The 19941-nt window shown below is 37.7% G+C and overlaps 1 protein-coding gene across 14 annotated transcripts in view; it reads right to left on the bottom strand.

Annotated features, from left to right (window-relative positions):
- The window catches only part of CLEC16A (C-type lectin domain containing 16A), an 87865-nt gene that overhangs the window by 52676 nt on the left and 15248 nt on the right, over positions 1-19941 (bottom strand). For 13 of the 14 annotated variants that reach the window (XR_014698158.1, XR_014698159.1, XR_014698160.1 and 10 more), the window contains 7 exons: positions 17376-17489; positions 10559-10787; positions 9104-9233; positions 6540-6640; positions 2581-2703; positions 854-963; positions 345-389 (listed from right to left, as the gene is read on the bottom strand). Coding sequence is in view for 10 of the 14 variants with exons in the window: in XM_084536553.1 (XP_084392679.1) it covers positions 345-389; positions 854-963; positions 2581-2703; positions 6540-6640; positions 9104-9233; positions 10559-10787; positions 17376-17489 (852 nt within the window). In the remaining 4 variants the exon portion in view is untranslated. The remainder of the gene's footprint in view (positions 1-344; positions 390-853; positions 964-2580; positions 2704-6539; positions 6641-9103; positions 9234-10558; positions 10788-17375; positions 17490-19941) is intronic. The other variant, XM_084536554.1, reaches the window with a different exon arrangement.

Here is a 19941-nt window from a genome sequence, read left to right as displayed (position 1 = left end):
AGTAATGCCAAAAAGAACCACCTTCCATATTAATGTCAATAACAAAGTCCCAGAAACTTTCTAAGAGTGTGGCTCTGTTCCATGAGCTATATAGCAGTTGCAACAAAAAGCACATCTACTCGTTTGACCTCCGTTGCAAACTCTATGGGACTTCTCACATCGTTTTTGTGTACATCAGTGAGGTATAGAAAGGTAAGAAAAGAGAAGAATCCTCCAAACACCTTCTTCGCTATAGTAAACATGTAGTTCCCATATTTAAAAAGTGCCTTCAGCGCTGACAATTGGCTACGGAATTTCTTTTAATTCTGCATGTAACAAATTTTATTAGCACTTCACGTATATACCTTATAGAAACGACGAAGGAGATGAACACTTTCTTCTCTTGCACCCTAAAAAAGAAAAAATAACTGTGTTTCAGGTAGTAAATAGACTCTTTACTCAAAGTCATAATTGAAGAAAACACACCCCAAATTTTGTACAGAGAAAACTATCTGTTAATATTCCCATTTCATAGCCTTCAGCCCAGAATTTGATCTAGCACTGTTCTTGCACTTAAACAAATACAGCTTAGCTGAGCTTGTTTGTTTCAAAAGTAATTCCCTTTACACTGCTGAGACATTGACATACAAGTTTCAGAAAAAAATGAAACTAACTTTTCAAGTAGAGGTAATTATCAAGGAAACAGCAAAGCTGAGAATTGAATAGGGGGCTATTGATTTTTTACTTTCACAGCACAGAATCACCAATAGGAATATGTTAAAATTTCATATGCTTATTGCAATCTAAAACGAAATATTTGTGCAACTCAAAGACAAGTAATGCTGGAAGTGGTATCTGAAAGGAAAGTACTAACCTCAAGGCATGCAAGGTGAATGTCTTTTATGATGCTGCCATTTTTAGAAAACACAAGCTGCTTCAGCAACAGACAGCCAAGTTCTAAAGTTGCCAAACGTATTTTTCCATCTATGAAAAGAGAATTTCAATATACAAAACAGTAGCATCTGTCATACACACCCTGCCTGAGAAAGATGGGTGCTGATGCTGACGTACAATGTAGATAGCTCTAAAAACAACCAGAGGAGTAATTGGTAAGAAATTTTAAAACAAAACCATGCGGCAATAAAGGTGAACATCATCAGAAAAGCCACTGAAACTAACATCTTAATTAACTGGAAGCACAGGTTGAATTACACTAAAATGAGGGAAGAATCATGGATGATTGGCACAGATAAAGCTACAAGATGAAATGAGGTTTTGTATACAGCATTCTAGTAAAGTATAGCTTTTCCTAAAGTCCAAGGGATTTTGGCACAACCCACGCAACTGAGCCATGTTGGAGCAGCTCCGAAGAACTGCAGCCCCTGAGAAGGACCAGTGTACAATCAGTACAAGAAGGACTATATCCCATGGGAGATCCCCACACTAGAGCAGGGGAAGAGTGAGGGTGAAGGAGCAGCAGAGACTGAACGCTATGGACTGATTCCTAGTCCCCCCTGTGCTGTTCATGGGGGAGGAAGCAGAAGAATCAGCAGTGAAGTAGAGCCTGGAAAAGAATGGGAGGAGATGGTATTTTTTTTTATTATTATTTTTTAGTTCTTACTGCTTTACTCTGTTATCTAGTAGCAATAAATTAATCTTCCCCAAGCCATGTCTGTTTTCCCCATGATGCTAATTAGTGAGTGATCTCACTGTCCTCATCTTGACCATATTTTTCTCCCCAGCTTGCCAGGTGAGAGAGTAGTTTGGTGGGCAATTATTTATATATACACCTTTTAATCTGTAACTAGCACATCAGAAGCTAATATTCTGTATATCAGTCTTGTATGTCAAATAAGCATTAGATTTTATTCTGCAGACAATCAGAACTTGACTGTGAGTCATTTTCAGGGGAAATCAGTTCCAGTCATTTAAAGTTTTAGCAGAAGTGCAGGGGAGAGGAGCTGTGGCTTGAACAGAAGTTGTGTTTCTATGGAATAAGAAACTGAGCCTTCTACCCCTCATTTTACAAAGAAGTTGAAGTTAAGGAAAAAAAAAACATTTTCTGCAAAACAATTCAGAACTGAAAATACAATCTGTGATTAAAAGAAGATCATGGGAAAGTTTGCTAACACCTCCAGAAACAAATGACACCTATAACACCTATAAACAAAGGACATCAGTTATTTCTTCAATATATTTTTGAAGACTACTCTTTCACTGGAACTACAGTTACAAGCAAAGGTACCATACATCAAGTTTTCAGGATGAAATCCTACATTAAGCTGCAATTATTAAACATCTCACCATTCCTTGCTCAATATTTTGTTTATTCAAAAAAAGCAGGAAGTGGGAAAATTAAAGCAGACCCTTATGAAGTTCTGAGCATAAAAACAACTAGGTTACTCAGCAACTGAGGAAAAAGTTGTGTTTGTTTTTCACAGCTTTTATTTACTTATTGTTCAACAAAGAGCATGTTAAACAGATTTCCTCCTCATACACAGGCAGCTAAGTAGCTGCTTTTTATTTAATTCATTTTTTTTTTTTTTTTTTTACACCTGCAAACATTTCAGCTTGTTAAAAAAAATATTGTAAATGTGATACCTGGTTGTGCAGCATAATTCATTATCCTGATGAGCCCTTCTGCAAGTACATGATTATACGAATTTCTCTCTCCAGCATGCTGAGCGGGAAGTTGAATTCTCTCCAACTTGACTGGGTCAATTCCTTTTGTAGGGAAGGGAGGTAAGTTAGAAAACAGGACTATACCTCAAGGTAAGTATTTAATAAACTGCAACAGTTTTCTTGGAATAGTGTAATTAGTGATACAATGAAACTCAAAACCAACTTGCATAGTTATCACAAAGAAAAGGAAGAACAAAGACTAAACACATTTGTGGAATACAGAACTAAGAGCCTTAGAAAGAGCCTAATGGGTGAAGATGCTCCAATCCCAAAATGGTTAGTGACATCCAAACTCATCTTTCCTCAAACTATTCCTGTTTAAAAGAAAAAAAACAAACAAGGTTATTTCTCAGAATACACTGATTACTGATAAGACCTTGTAAAGTAAAAGATAGTCATGGATTCTTGAGGAACTCCTTGTTCTTGTTTTAAGGAATGGTAATAAAAATCCATATAAAACAGAAGATGACTCGATTGTGGTTTATAGTTTCTTCTAACCCTGAACTTTTAGTTTACACTAGGTCATCTGTCACTGATACTGAAGAAAGAGAGGGAAAGCGAAAGCATTTAAGCAGAATGTTAGTGATCACAAAAATCTAACACCTTAAAGAACTACAGTTTTCCTTCTGAAAAGTAAAGATCCTTTTAAATAACATTTCTTATAGATCATCTATAAGCAAACTAAGCTCTCACAGAGGAATGTCATCATTGCGCAGCAGAAACACATTAAGGAGACTAAGATGACATGATGGAAGAATGAAGCAGGACTGAGCAATTCCTCAACAAATTGGCCAAACTGAAATCACAGTGAAAAAAATCGGTGTTCTACCAGCATCTTTCATTTGGTTGTCTGCCTGCCAGGGATGCAGAATTCTGAATTCCTGAAATACAGCACATGCTCTAGCAGCATATATGTAGGGCTCCATTTGGGATAAAAATAACTCTCAGATGCAATTTGCAAAGAATCTACTTAGCTATATATGCATTCCTCTTGGGATTCTTTCTTCCTGTTCACGTGGGTATTTCTTGCTGGTGAGAAACATACACATATTCATTAAACCCATTCAACAACATGGACCAAAATATAGATTCAGTGTCAAACTGGAAACGCCCCAACCAAAAGCCACAGAAGGGTCTCTACATGTAGTGAGAGACTGAGAAGGCTGCTCCTTTAGAAGCAAGGCCTGAAAGCAGAGTTTTCATTGAGCTAGGACAATTCATTTTTTTTTTTTTTTTGAACATGTTCTCTGATAGTCTTCACAGAGTACCAGAATTAGAAGACTGGGGGGTGGGTGGGATGGGATGGTGGTCAAGTTCAAAGTGACCAACAAGAGAATCAGAAACATATCTGAAACAGCCAGGATACTGAAAATCTGCAAGTCACTTTCCTTTGATGTAGAGACGACAGCCCTGTGTTACGTTCAATCACCAGAAGTCATCCCAACTTTCTAGTTCATCAACAGTTCGAGCTGATTCAAGTGCTCACTAGAGCATTTATTGCCTGTCAGACAGACAGTGAATATCTAGACAGATCCTAGATAGGCGAACTCCTAGAGATTTATTATTTCGTGAAACTGAGGAAACAACTCTGTCACTCCGTTTCTGGAGAGAAACCTTCAAGCCTCTTTATAAAGAAAACGATCCCTGGCCCATATCTTGGGAAAGACTGCAGGCAGACATATTCTTGCTTTCTGCTGAATTCAGATATAAACATTGGCTGTAGCTCAATCCGGAGGCATCTTCAAAGACTGACACTGAATCTGGTTTAGAAATCTCTGAATTCTGGTTTAGATCTGCAAAAGTTCCTGAACTTGTCAAGAACAAAATTGAGCTCTTGCACCAAACAAACACTAGAAATCAACAACTTATAAAACCTCCTCCTCTTCAAGATGCAGAGAGGCTGATAATGTAGCCCTCACATCTATTACATGGCACAAGAGAAATCAGTCAGTGGAAGACAGTGAAGACCAAAACTGGATGTTATTATCTGTCTAGCACCTAAGATCTAAGTGCGAGGATGGGATGAGGGGAAATAACTTCCAAAGAGCAACAGAGTAATGTAAATTGTTGACAAGGAAAACCAGTGAGTATAGCCTAAGGAATTTTTCACTTAGAGACAGTTGATGTGACTACCAAAGATCGAAGTGTAGATTTCAACCCCTTAAATATATAAGAGGTATTTGCAGTTTCAGGGCTGGAAACTCTTAGCCTTTAAAAGGTAGGTATTTCACTGCCTGTTGTATTTCTCTTGGTAACCCTGGAAATTTAGTGAAAAATAAACAGCATAAGAGATTGCTGAAACTAGGCAGCAACATGCAGCATTTACTGCATTCCTCACTGTTTACAGCAACACTACAGATGTAAGCAAATAATCTTTGAAATGATAGATTTTTTTTTTCCTGGGAACAGGATATTGAAGACTGAGTTTAATTACGCTGAAAGCAAATACAGTGGCCTGAAGGATCTGTTATTTTGTAGTCTGAAATATAATAATTCTCAAGAAATGTAACCCTGGAATATAGCCTTACTCCCTTTATGACACAAAGATTTCTGGGGACACTCTGAAGCTACACAGTTATAACTACTGATTTTGACTAATCACAATTTCAGCTACAGAATCACAACAGAAGAGAATCCATCTTTGAAATGGGGATTTTCTAGCACAGTGACACTCAAAAGTCCCTCAGGGGCAGAACACATTTTCCTAAGAAAGTGTACTGGTTGCAGGATTAGTTTGTTGGTGGGCAGGGAATCAGAGATGTGCAAGTTAGTGGGCTAGACCATGGCAAGACTGTTGTTGCTAGACCACGTACAAGACTGTTGTATCATCTTTGGTGATATTAGTTGCATTACCAGCTTTTCCCATAATAGTCTGTCAAAACCCTGAAATTATCCCTGAATTGCAAATAATTTCATAAAGTTATTCCTTCATTACCAGAGAAAAACAAAGCCATCAAGAGACTGAAGAAGAATAGGAAGGATTCAGCTTAGCTATTTACACCATGAGTTCTCCTTCTTAACCCCTTATCTCCACTCTAGTTGACCTTGAGAGGTGCCTTGAAATGAGAAAAAATATCCTTCCTAGAAGCTTGCTAAAAAAGCTAGCCATAATCACCCCATGGAAAAGGCTACATATTTTCAAGTAATATCAATTATAACGAACTTCACTTGTAACATAGTTTTGCTAGTTTTTACAACAGTCCAGAATCCATAGGAGATTTGCGGAATGTCAGCGTTCTATACCATAACAAAACTCAACTTGTAAAACCTCCTTGAGCCTTCAATCAATTATGTCTCGTTAAGACATTGTGCACACTGGATGAGGAGGTTGTTGAGGACTTAAGACAGCACAAAAAGACTTACTGAGAGACTGTCAAAGCTGAATAGAAACAGGCATCAGCCAACTGTCACAGTCAGATCTGATTCTCAGGCCTTGTGCATTTATGTAGATGTCTATAGTACGCAAATATTTACTATGTACACATGGGGACAAGTTTTACAACATTTTATACTTGAAGTACATATAGCAATCATATTACATGCAAAGTGGGGAAGAATGCTACCCAACATATATTTAGATTGAACACAGAGAGCTTTATCAGAATTTAAAAGATCTAAAGTGAAATATATTTCTATGCCAATTTCAAGAAACCAACAAAGAAGAGATATTTGATGTTCACAAAGCTTTCTACCAAAACCTTCCTAAAAAGGAGATCCTTAGCAGCTGTTTTTTACTTACAGCATACTTATCCCTCCGCCATATCATGTAAAGAATTTCTCACTGTTTAAGACTTGCATAAACAAACTACAAGCAGATTGTACATGTCTAAAACCACACGTCTCATTTACTTTTCTCTGGAAGAAGAAACGTTGCTTACCTTTATTGTGTGACATTGCATACAGAAGACAGAGCACAAACAAGGCATAGTAATCGTCTTCAGCACAGTCCAATGCATTATAGACCATATCAAGAAAAGGCCTGCAGAAAGGAAAAATGTTGAAGTGGTCAAGAAAAATCATTTACAGAAAAAATCAGTAACTATCATTAGCTACATGTGGAACAAGAAAGAGAATCTACAGCAATGCATATTTTTAGACATTAAAAAAAAGTTAACCTGCTCGAGAGTACTCAGATCAGAGCCATGTCTTGTATTACATTCTGACATTAATTCAAATGTTTTAACAGGAATTGTTTCACAGTACTTTCCCAAGAGCTACTTGTTCATACATTCACTGGGTTTGTTCGTAGCACTTCTATGTATGCATGTAGAAGCATTGTACAGATTAAGTGTATATACACATAATTAGCTTCAAGGAGCTATCACTGTTGCATAAAAAATAACTGACTGAAAATCCACGTACTAAACAAGAGTTGAAAAGTTTTTATGATCACTATAGCAAGTAAGCAGTTTTCACAAATGGTTTGGAGGAAGATACATGCAAGTTATTCTAAAGCAGTGTACTGGGTCTGGCTGGGATGTTAACTTTCCCTGCAGCAGCCCATACAGTGCTGTGCTCTGCACTTGTAGCTAGAACAGCAGTGGTATCACACCAGTGTTGTGTCTGCTGCTGACCAGTGCTGGCACAGCATCAGGACTCTCTCTAACCATCCTAGGGGGTGGACAAAAAAGTGAGAAAGGAACATCACCAGGGCAGCTGACCTAAACCAATCAAAGGGATATTCCATACCATATGATGTCACACTCAGCAATAAAAGGTGGAAACAGGAAGAAGAGGGGAGGGGTGGGCTCTCGCTGCGAAAACGTCTGTCCTCCTGAACACCAGCTACATGTGTTGAGGCCCTGCTTCAAGGACGTAGTCAAGCATCACTCATTTGTGGGAAGTAGAGAGTAATTTCTTTCCTCTGCACTTCCATATAGCCTTTATTTGTTTTGTTTGTTTGTTTTCCTCCCTTTTTTCCCTTTCCCCCTCTCTTTTCCACTTCCACTTTTTTTTCCCTTTAGTTAAATCGTTTAGTTAATAATAATCTTTCCTTTATTATTATTATTATTTCCCTTTAATTAAATTATCCTTATCTGAACCCGTGAGTTGTTCTTTACTTTACTTCTTCCCCTTCTCATCTAAGGAGGGGGAGTGAGAAAGCAGTTGTGGTGTTTAGCTGCCTAGCATGGTAAAACCACCACAAACAGTCAAAAACTTTATAATGAATAAGGTATAGGAAAGAAAAAATGAAGAAGGAAAGAACATTTGAATGTAAAAATGAAAGCTTTGGGTTGCAGATGAGTTTTGTTTTCCTGGGTTTAAGCACGAGTGATCTGTGACATAAACAGAAGGAGGTCATCCTTCACCTGTATCCTTAACTGGTAAGAAAAATCAATTTAATCCAGAAGATGTTTGGGTAGATCAAATATGGCCGAGATTCAGCTGGTATTAACCCAACCTTAACTGCAAGGCAACTTGGTTTCTTGTCTTAAACTGGCTTGCATCCAGCCAGCTCAAGAAAAGAGCACAAGTAGAAATTAAATTCTTTGATGCGCTTTCACAGGATAAGTGGACAAAAAAAAATGAGGAAAGCCTCAGAGTCAGCAGAAGATTGAAAACAGAATTCCCACCTGTTGATTAAAGTGATAAAGGAATAAAATCCTTATGCTACTTAACTCAACAATAACATTCAAAGCCATAAAACAAATATATTTTCCCCATCTCTAGATTCAGCAGACAAGAAGCAAAAGGTCAGAAGGGGTATCAAAGATCAGCACACAACATACTTCCATATCTATTTCAGACTCATGTTACCTTCATGGTCACACTTTATGACTTCATCTGAGTGGCTTATGTAATGATGTACTTAGCACTTCCTTTCAGTTCAATACACATTTGTGTTCTCATTTACTAAAACAAGGCTATCACAAGAATAACACACTGTTCCTCTGCACTTTTCATGACATCACATCCATGTGTTTGTGCATTTCTGAAGCTGTATTTCATGCATCCTCTATAATACACTCAATTGCCACTAAGTTTTTATTCCTCTTTGTCTGAGTTTCACTTTGCTGTTCATATCTTAGACAATTTTCCCATATGATGGTCCTATTGTAGATCTCATGAAAGGAGAATCTAGCTATTTGAGTAAAAACAACATAAATAATTAGTCATGTTGAAAATGAACATTCTGAATAACAACCAAGAGTGACTGCAGCCTTAAAAGCACTTCTTAAGCAATAAACAACCCTTACAAGTCTCATGACATCCTGAAACAGGGTGCTTTAAACATAGTGAAGAGTTCAGACTCAAGGTTGAAAGAAGAAACAGGGTCAAAATATCAAGGTTCAAGATTATTAAAACACTTAAATACTAGGTAACTTGTCAGACCAACAACTGCTAATAATTAACCTAAAAGTTGACCTATGATGTTAAACTAATATCATTTTAATTTTAGCAAAACCAATGCTTTAGGAGTCAAAAGCTGCAGTTTTTATACCTGTTCCAGTTTGTTATGTCACTCCCAGAGGCAGCTGCACTCTTTTCTTCATCTGTTGTATTCTGTTCTGTCACAGCAGAGATAGACAATTCTGACAGTTTACATCTCTCCATGATTACCATCTCTATTTCTGAAAAACAAGAATTAGTATTTTCAAACATTTTTTTACAAACTCTTTCATATTTCCCACTTCTCATGTGAAGTCACTGATGCAACTATATAAGATGTATAACCACAACCTCAGAAGGATTAATCAATAATTGGATGTAGGCAAATCTTCCCAATAGAAAAAAGAGCTTTCTTGTATTTCAATATGAAAGAAAACATTAATAATGTGTCCAGTAAGTAAATAACAGTAATCTCCTTCCCCCTCTGAATCATAGGAAGAAAACACATAGAACATCTTTTGGAAAAAAAAAAAACACAATTTTGTGAAAACACTGGTGAGTGTTAGCAGTGGGAAATTAAGCTTCAGAGAGGGTGTAAATGGATTTCTACATCATAGCAAACAAGATACCTAGTCCTAAGTGATTCAGACCAATTGGTTTGAAGTAGAAATACTAGAACCAAATCTAGCATTTGCTTAAGAACTTGGACAAAGATTACTAGATAACAGACCAGTTTACACAGTATATCACATCATACTTCCTTAAGATTACGGTGGACAACATATCATCAATTATTTGACATCATTTATGGAAAAAGAGGATCCTGGAAAGTCTTATCAGAGAGACTGATTACCTCAACAAAATGCAACCATGTCTGTAGAAGGCTGTCAAAGCACAAAAGGTCTTGTTTTCTACTCCTTGCATGCAATTCTGCCACTGATTTCTCAATATATGCCTAAAGTAAAGACTATTTTCTGATGTACAGCTGTCTAATAGTTACTAACTGCTAAAATAAACAGTTATGATGTGGCACTCATCCTATAAAACCAGTTAAGGTTAGAGTTAGATCAAAAATCCTGAAAATGGAAAAATCTAAGGTAAAAGATGTTTTTAATTTTGAACTATTAAATATCTTCTAACATGTATTATTGCTTTTAGCATACTTGAACATTTATCACTGAAACATGCACAGAATACCATCTTACAGAGGTGAAGTGCCTACACCATTTGCCTTACTGCAGAAAAGTTAAGGAGTTGAAGTCTACTTATACATGTAAATGCTCCATAATCACATACAACACCAAGTGCATGCATCTGTGGTAAGAGCCAAAGCCAGAAGGAAGATACGAAGACATTTTAAGGTTTTTCAATCAGACTAGAAGTATATGTTCTGATAGAATCGTTTAACCTGAGAAAAAAAATGCAGCCAAAGAGACTAAAAAAAGAATATTCCCACATTTACCTAGTGCAGCAAGAGAACAAGCCACATAACAGATCAAAATTAGGTGCATACGGTAAATAAAAATATCCAAATACAAGTACCATTTTTGTTTGCTGGCATACTCACCTTCATTTTCACTGCTTGTTCTGATGCCTTTTGAACTTGCTTCTGTACCTTTGGTTTTATCAAGGTCATCCTGGGTATCATCAGATCCTCTCTCTTCTTCATCTTCTTCGCCAACATTTTTATAGTTGGGTCTTTTCTGCACCCTCTTCTTCCCTTTCTGTTTGTTAATTTCAAGAGACCTCTCAAGCGTTTCTGTTGGTTTTATGAAACATCTGATACTTGACTTTGTCTGTAAATATTAAGAGTTTATACTGAGCTACAGCAAGACATTTTCAATTTTGGTTGATAAAGAAACTTTAGTTCACACAAAACAGGGGTTTTAGAGTATAATTCAGCATATCACTTAAATTTCAAATCACTTTCAAAATACAAGAAAGCAGACCTCAGATAAACTGTACTTTTACTGATGAGTTATCTCCAAAGCAACATATCCTAAAAATTTGTCAATAAGCGTGTCATTTTGAAACAAGGAGATTCAGAATTATACGCTTTATCAATGCAAGGTTCTTGAAACTGTATTATCCTTCTTTGAACTCTGCTTAACAGTTGAGGCAGTTAGTACATACAAAATTACAACACTACTTACAAAAAGGATAAATGCAGCAAAATCAAGTGTGTATCAATAGCGATGTATTAATATTAAATACACTGACAAGAAAGCAAATGGTACTCAATCAGTATGTTTTCCTGACGATTAATAGGACTAAAACTTGGTTTCCTATCCTTTTGCAGGTTGTTTTTGAGCTGCAGTGCTTTGAGCTCCCTTCACACTTGTTTGTCCTGTCAGCCAGATCATCGGTGTACATGCTGCCTCTCACCCAAAGTTACACAAACACCAACCACCCAAACCTACCTGCTACTGAGAGGTGAAATAACCCCAGGGATTTGTGCCAGCACAGGTCTGTACTGAAAAAAACTGTTACAGAAACTTCATTACCTTTCAGATCTTGATGCTTAACTCATGATTAGATGACACCGGCTAAAGGTTTCAAAAACGGCAAGCAATAGTAAAGAGTTAAGACTAAATACAAAACTGGAGTTCCATGCCTGGCCTTGTATATATCAAGCGCAGCAGGCACTGAAGATGAGTGCATCAAAGAGACCTCAGAAAAAGTTTGGAAAAAAACCCTCTCTTCAATTAATAAGGAACATAAATATGTTAACAAAAAAAAAATAAATATATATATATATATATATAGGAGAACTATCTATCTATATATATAGGAGAACTATCTATATACATATAGGAGAACTATCTATCTATCTATCTCTATATATATATATAAAGGAGAACTAAAGAATACATAGGGCCGCTCCTTGATAGGGAAGGTCTCCTCACAGACAATGACATATGCAAAGCAGAGACGCTTAACGCCTTCTTTGCCTCTGTCTTCAATGCCGATGATGGGCTTCGGGACCCAGGGTGCCCTGAGCTGGAGGACCGGGACGGTGGGGATGACAAACTCCCAACCGACCCTGAACGTGTGCGGGATTTGCTACTCCACCTGGATCCCTACAAGTCCATGGGTCCGGATGGGATTCATCCCCGGGTGCTGAAAGAGCTGGCGGACGTCATCGCGGAACCTCTTTCAATTATTTTTCAACGATCCTGGGAATTTGGAGAGGTCCCGGTAGACTGGAAGCTGGCAAATGTTGTGACGATTTTCAAGAAGGGTCAGAAAGAAGACCCTAGCAATTACAGGCCTGTCAGTCTCACGTCAGTGCCTGGTAAAATCATGGAGAAGATGGTTCTCGAACTTATTGAGGCGCACCTGGGGGACAAAGCAGTCATTGGTCCCAGCCAGCATGGGTTTGTGAAGGGTAGGTCCTGCCTAACTAACCTGATTTCCTTTTATGATAAGATCACCTGTATGGTGGACCAAGGGAAACCAGCTGATGTGATTTTTTTGGACTTCAGCAAGGCTTTTGACACGGTTTCCCATAGGATCCTACTGGACAAAATGTCCACCATACAGCTAAATAAAAACATCATACGATGGGTGAGCAATTGGCTAACGGGCAGGGCCCAAAGGGTTATGGTAAATGGGGCTGCGTCAGGCTGGCGGGCGGTCACCAGTGGGGTCCCTCAAGGCTCCCTTTTAGGGCCGGTACTTTTCAATATTTTTATAAACGATCTGGATGTAGGAATAGAAGGTATTTTGAGCAAGTTTGCTGATGACACCAAACTTGGAGGAGTTGTGGACTCGAATGAGGGTGGAAAGGCCTTGCAGAGGGATCTGGATAGGTTGGAGAGCTGGGCGATCACCAACCGCATGAAGTTCAATAAGAGCAAGTGCCGGGTCCTGCACCTGGGACGGGGAAACCCTGGCTGCACGTACAGACTGGGCGATGAGACGCTGGAGAGCAGCCTAGAAGAGAGGGATCTGGGGGTCGTGGTAGACAGCAAGTTGAATATGAACCAGCAGTGTGCCCTGGCAGCCAGGAGGGCCAACCGTGTCCTGGGGTGCATCAAGCATGGCATCGCTAGTAGGTCAAGGGAGGTGATTGTCCCGCTCTACTCTGTGCTGGTGCGGCCTCACCTCGAGTACTGTGTGCAGTTCTGGGCACCACAGTATAAAAAGGACATGAAACTGTTGGAGAGTGTCCAGAGGAGGGCTACGAAGATGGTGAAAGGCCTGGAGGGGAAGACGTACAAAGAACGGCTGAGGTCACTGGGCCTGTTCAGCCTGGAGAAGAGGAGGCTGAGGGGAGACCTCATCACAGTCTACAACTTCCTCGTAAGGGGGTGTCGAGAGGCAGGAGACCTTTTCTCCATTAACACCAGTGACAGGACCCGCGGGAACGGGGTTAAGCTGAGGCAGCGGAAATTTAGGCTGGACATCAGGAGGGGGGTTCTTCACAGAGAGGGTGGTTGCACACTGGAACAGGCTCCCCAGGGAAGTGGTCACTGCACCGAGCCTGTCTGAATTTAAGAAGAGATTGGACTGTGCACTTAGGCACATGGTCTGAACTTTTGGGTAGACCTGTGCGGTGTCAAGAGTTGGACTTGATGATCCTTAAGGGTCCCTTCCAACTCGAGATATTCTATGATTCTATGATATATATACATATATATATATATAAGATCAGGAGAAAATCGGGAAAGAAGCCTTACAAATCAAGAAGCCAAGTTGTTTCTCTCAAACACCTGACTTTAGAGGTTTTATAGGAATACTGAACTCAGTTGTACTCTGAAACAAGCCACACAGTATGAAGAATCTTTCACAACACTAAAAACTACTCAACCCACAATGTCAAATTTGCCACACATCTTTCCCTGTAGCCTCTCCGATATATTTTTAACTGTATTGTATTGAACTGTAACATAAGAAAATTATTAAACAATAGGGGTTACAACCACATTACTTTTTATTGATGGCTTCTGGTCACGAAAGTCCTAAGAAAATTAAAGAACATATTAAGTCTTATTCTTTATGGAAAAAAAAAAAATGTAGTATGCACATTGCAAGAAGCATTTAGATTTTTGCCTCCCTGCATTTACTTCATACAATTGCTTCACAGAATTCTGTGACTCCTTCATTAAGAGTGCAGGTACTTAAAATCCTTGTATTTCTAATATACTTCTACTAACCATATGAGCAAAATAACAGAAGGGACCATTTGACAGTGATATGCTTGTAAGCACTGAACCATAGTTTGGTCTACTGCCAGAAAGAATGCTGAGAAGAGGTCAATATATATATATATATCCTGTGTTGCTAAATATAGCATATTAAAATAATCTAAAAATTCAGATTTAAAATTAGTTTATCCAGTATATAGTTTGATTACACATTTTAAGATATTTATTTCATATTTTTAAAAGTGTCTTTTCAACATATTTTCAATTATTTTACCAACATAAGTTGCACAAACCATAAGTACCAGTAACAACCTCTTACAGGAAGGAGAAAGTAGGTTAGACAAGAAACACAAAATAGGTAGAAGTGGCCCACATCCGAATTATGCAGGAAAACAGATCTCACAGGAAATAAGGTAAAACTGAGTGTGATAACTGCTAACATGTTTAAATCCATTCTGGTGGCAACACATATTCAATGCTCATCATGAGAAAAAAAATTCTTCCGATACCATCTAATAGCAGAAATAAAGTGAAAAATATGTAAAGAGAAGTGCATCTTAATTTGCTGTTTCGAACTGGAGAAGCTGCTCAACAGAGTTTGAGCAATCATTAATTCCATATGATGTTCTGCAGATCTCCATGAGTAGGTTATTGCCAATGCATAAGCTATCAGCAGTTGAATCTGTCCCTGATTTTTTTTCCACTAAAACTTCCAGTAAAGAGTACCATTTGTTCCTGTACTACCATCGTTCCTTCACCCTAAATAACTTTGTATATGTTGTATTTATGCACAACAACTGCAACACTCCTTAACTTTCCTTTTGTTAGGCTAAGTATTCTTTGCCTATTTAGTCACCTATTATGAGGGCAGGTGACCCAGCTTCTGGTTATCTCAGTCCCTACTCTCTACATTTCATTCTACTTTTAACTCATCTTGTTAGGAAGATGAATATAGACATTAGATTCTTACCTACTTCTGCTTTTAGAAACTGCATGTTAATTAGAAACTGACAGTTACACTTAAAATATTTCAAGACATCTCTGCTGCTGGAGTTAAAAGTGTTAGGTACACTTCAGGGGTAACTGGCACTCACCATAACCAAGAATTATCCCTCAAACAAGCAGTTTAGGAGAGTATCAAAATGATTACCATGGGAAATTATAACAGAAAGGAAGTAGTCAGAGATAAATTTAGATACAAGAACAAACAAATCTATTCTCAGACAAAAAAAAAAATTCATCACTTTTTTCTATTAGCCTCAGAACAAGCAATTCTATAGCAGCTCATTAAATAGCTCCTATTATTCAATGAAACTGTCCTTTCTTTGCAGCAGAATGCACCACAGCAACAACTTTGCTACGATTCTGACACACATAATATTCCAAAAAATAGTCCTTGAAATTACTAGCATTGCTCAAAAATCATCTTTCTGCTCTAAGAAGTCTTATCACAGAGCAATGAGAAACTGTCTCACCTTTACCTACAGCTACCTACACCTCTGTAGCTACAGCTTAATTTAGTCTCAGCACACTGAGCTGTACATCAGTAGAAACTACCACATAGTTGATGAGTATGAACAGCTACTGTTCATACACAGACAGCAGCTCCCTTGATAGCTCCATCCCTGGAAGCGGGGCATGGAGCTCTTCCCCAGATTATTCCCTGTCCTTTCTGCAAATAACCAGGTTCCAGCAGTACACTTGCAGATCATACATGCTTCCCTTTTAAGGTTTCATTGAAGGACAGAGCTGAATTTACTAAAAAATAAAGCTTCCCTCATGGAAGTTTTTTCCATACCTACCACTCTGCTCTCTTAGTAACAGAGAACCATGTTTTGCTAAGGATTTATCCTAGAAAGCCGATACCCCTCTCATTTAAGTAGCTATTCAGGTAGGACAGAACCCCCAGTGTATATAACATGAGGTCACATCTTTAAGACCAGTAAGAAGCAGCAACATAGACAGTATTACAAACAAAAGAGAGCAGAGGAACAGACATTTATAGGAGCCCTCTAATAACCCTCACATTAGTGTAAGCACACAAACACATGCTACAGGTATTTTGCAAGTGTGCACAGTACCTGTGACAGGAAAAAAAAATCTCACTCCTGATATGCTGAGATATGCTCCCCACCCTTTCACCACAAATTTCCTAGTTACAAAACTACTTTTGCACAAGTAATACAACACTCAGCATGCAACTAGGCGAAGGTCAGACGTTTCCTAACACAAATAAGAGACTCCTTTATCTCGAAATACTCAGTCAGCTCCACCATTCCACCTTAAGAGTTTCTCCTAAAAAAAAAAATTAGATTCTAAACATAAAATGTCATCTATATAAACACTAGAAGCCAAAAGCTACTGGCAAACATCAGCCCACGTAACTTCCATCACAGAATAGAAATAAATTGAGAAAAGTTGACTTGTAAGAGTTCTAGCATATGTCCCCCTTGAAACTCTGAGCTATAGCTGCTAATGGGAAAGGATGTTTACAAGAATCAATCTACTCTTTGTTACAAATTACAGATGAAGTCAGTAACTCTTAACCGAACAGTCAGGCCTTAGGGGACAAGTTCACCCTCTAGACAAAGCTACAGTCAGAAGCCTTTTAACCTAAGTAAGGTCATACCCCCTTATTATTACTGTCCCCAAATAGGCCTTTAAAATTAATAAGAAAGCACTTCACAGTCTGAAGCCAACAACAAAAGAGAAAAATCATATATACAACGATCTCAGAAAAACACTAACAGCAGCATCTAGCAACATCTACCTCCATGTGATTATATCTGACAGTAGAAGGGTAATGACAGTGATACAATTTCCATCTTTTTGTGGCTTGCCTATGTTCTCCTCTTTGCACTGATGGGCTTTCACAGGTCATCAGTTTTACTACTAGAACACCAGGAATATTCAGATAAATTTATTTCATTCTATATCTAAAGGATTAATCATAAAGCCAGTTATATTTTTTAAGGCTCTCATTTCTACTATAGACTGTGTAAGGGAATAATTGTATAGGAAACCTGCAATGACTGATCCTTATTTCAGTAGCAAAGAGTCAATAACCAAAACTGACCATGGACTTGATTATAAAAGCATCCTATCAAAGGCGCTAGAAGACTTTGCAGTGTCTGACCACCACAGCAGAACTAAGTATTCTTATCCTGATTGTGTTTCAAATTAAATATCTGCCTCTAAGAAAGGAAAAATTTCAAAGATTATTTGGCCACTTACTGTGTTTTTCTGAATATCTTGCTCAACTTTAGAAGAAAACACTGACAGGTCACCATTAAGTATAACCTCAGCCAATGAGTTCACCAAAGGGGCATAATGTATAATTAGAAAAACCTATTAAGACAAGGATAGAAAGAAACATCAGACACGTATTACAAGACGCATACAGTTTCATAATTTCAGTCATTGAAAGTAATTTTTTGACCTTGTTGACACTTATGTTATCTTGACATTACTGTATATGTAAACACTGACAGGTCATGAAATTTGCTTCAAAACACAATCAGACATAATCCTCTATACAGGTATTTGTCCTTTCCCTACATTTTAGAACTACCTACTTTGAATAATTTTTTTATATTCTTCTCTCCTTCTGAGATACAGAAATTCTCTGTCATCAGCTTTATGATGAAAGCCATGAGATATTATAGCCAAAGAATGCAAATTAAAATTATTCCATAGAAATTGTTTTAGGAAAACATGTAAATTGATGATGGTACACAGCATCCACTGACCCTTCTGCATGCCAACAACCAGCAGTACTCCAGTTCCCTGTTGTGCATGTAATTATTTTGCAGTAATTCATCATGCAGCAGGCTGAACTGGATCAGAAGCAGCTTTTCTAGCTATAAAGTCACAATTTCTAGCTCCAAATCAGCAATGTAATACAGGAATAAGGGCGCTACTGCCTGTAACATCTGAGCACCTACCCAGAAGCATTAAGGTGCCTTACCAGAATTCTGTTTACACTGAGCACTCTGTTTTGAGGCAAGGTGTACAAGGTTAGGCTTAAGGCAAAAAACAGACTTCCAGACAGAGCCAGCTCAGGTCCAGACACAATGACCTTGTATCAGCTTCCATCCATTCTCTTCACAGAAATAACACAGCTGAGAACCTAAACAGTGGTTCTAACTGAAAAAATGCCTTAATAATTTCCAAATCAGTAAAGCTAAGCCTTGTTTTAACAACACATAGCTAAATACGGTGTCCACAGGTTTTCTGATTAAAGACAGACCCATCCCATACCAGACCTTCAAAAGCTAGGTGATGATCAGCATACAGCAGTGTATGCTGATCTATGTAGAACTTTGCGAGGTTGTTCAAAGTGTTTTTGAAGTCTGTTGCAACTTCCTAAACTCAAGCTTATTTTGATTCAGTAAATATAGCTTGACTGTACGCAGGAATATTTTGGCATAAATACCTTATATGCTCACTTTGAAATAGCAATGGATTTTCACCTGTTAGTATGACACTCTCAAGCACTTGACTATAATATGTGAGTAATCCCTAAAAAAATGTGTCTAGTATGAGTAACAGAAATAGTCAGATGGGTTTTCAGATACTCAGTCTATATTTTTCCAGTTCCCAATCCAAAGAGGGAAAGAGATGCATTTCTGCCAGTTACAGAAAAGTAGCTTGATTTTCTACATCCCATCCTATCCTGGCACAAAAAATCCATTCCCAATTCGTTATGGTTAGGAAAAGATTCATTTTTCTTTATGAAAGAACATAGATGTAAATCTTGAAGTGATACCTAGTCAATACTTCCCCTGAGATCAATGACGTTAAAAGAGTTCGAAGTATAAAACACTATGACGTAGATCCCTTTAGTTACCGGAAGCTGTTGCTCCCAAGGTTTTATCTGTGGTTAATAACTCCCATAACACCGCAATGTTTAGGTTCAAATTCTACGTTCAAATTAAGCATTAAGTTACATTTACCTGACAAATAACATTTTTTCAGAAAAAAAAAAAAGATAAAATTATGGGCCAGACTACAATAAAATGACCAATGCAAAATCAAAAGTTCAAAGAAAAAAGTATAAATTTTATGAAATACAAATCAAAACTAACTTCAGAAAACATACTTTAAAAAATTAAGTCTCACAGCAATGTGCAGAAGACTATAGGAAGACAATATTTGACGTTCTCTACAATCAAAAAATGCACAACTATGACTCTTAATTTGGAAAAAAACACATTACAGATTAGAAATGAGGTGGGACAGGTGAAAATGAGAAATAACAGGTATTTTTATAATTATTCCAATTATTGTAGAGCTACGGATTTAAGGTATACGCATGATGAAATTTAAGTATTGAGAAAGTTTGGGTGTAGACAAGTTTATTTGTTTACTTTTAAAAAACATGAGATAAAAACACAAAGCATAAAACAGATCTGTTTTTCAAAGAGGGAAAGTTCAAACCTAGTATATTTCACAGATTTAGGCAGATTCAAAGTGCAATACAGCATCTAGCTAAATTTCACCTCTTATTTTTACAAAGTCTGTCCTCAAATGTTGCCTAGCTCTATTGTGCACTGTTTTATCAGGTGTTGTACATAACCTACAATGAATGCTCCAAAAGCTGCCATGTGTTATAGGATCCTTCAGAGGAATGGTATTAATTGAAGAAGCTACTTACTCTGTCTATAAAAGGAACAATTAACTTATTCTTTACAATATCAAAACTGGCAAGTCTTTGACAATGTTTGCCAAATTTTCTTTAATATTTTTGCCAAAATAGTCAAAACACAGTAATTATTACAAATTATAACAGTACTGCAAA

This window comes from Aythya ferina, assembly GCF_964211825.1.
Source record: "Aythya ferina genome assembly, chromosome: 15".
NCBI lineage: Eukaryota > Metazoa > Chordata > Aves > Anseriformes > Anatidae > Aythya > Aythya ferina.
The sequence above is the reverse complement of the archived record's forward strand: the minus strand, read 5'-3'. Positions and strand labels throughout refer to the sequence as shown.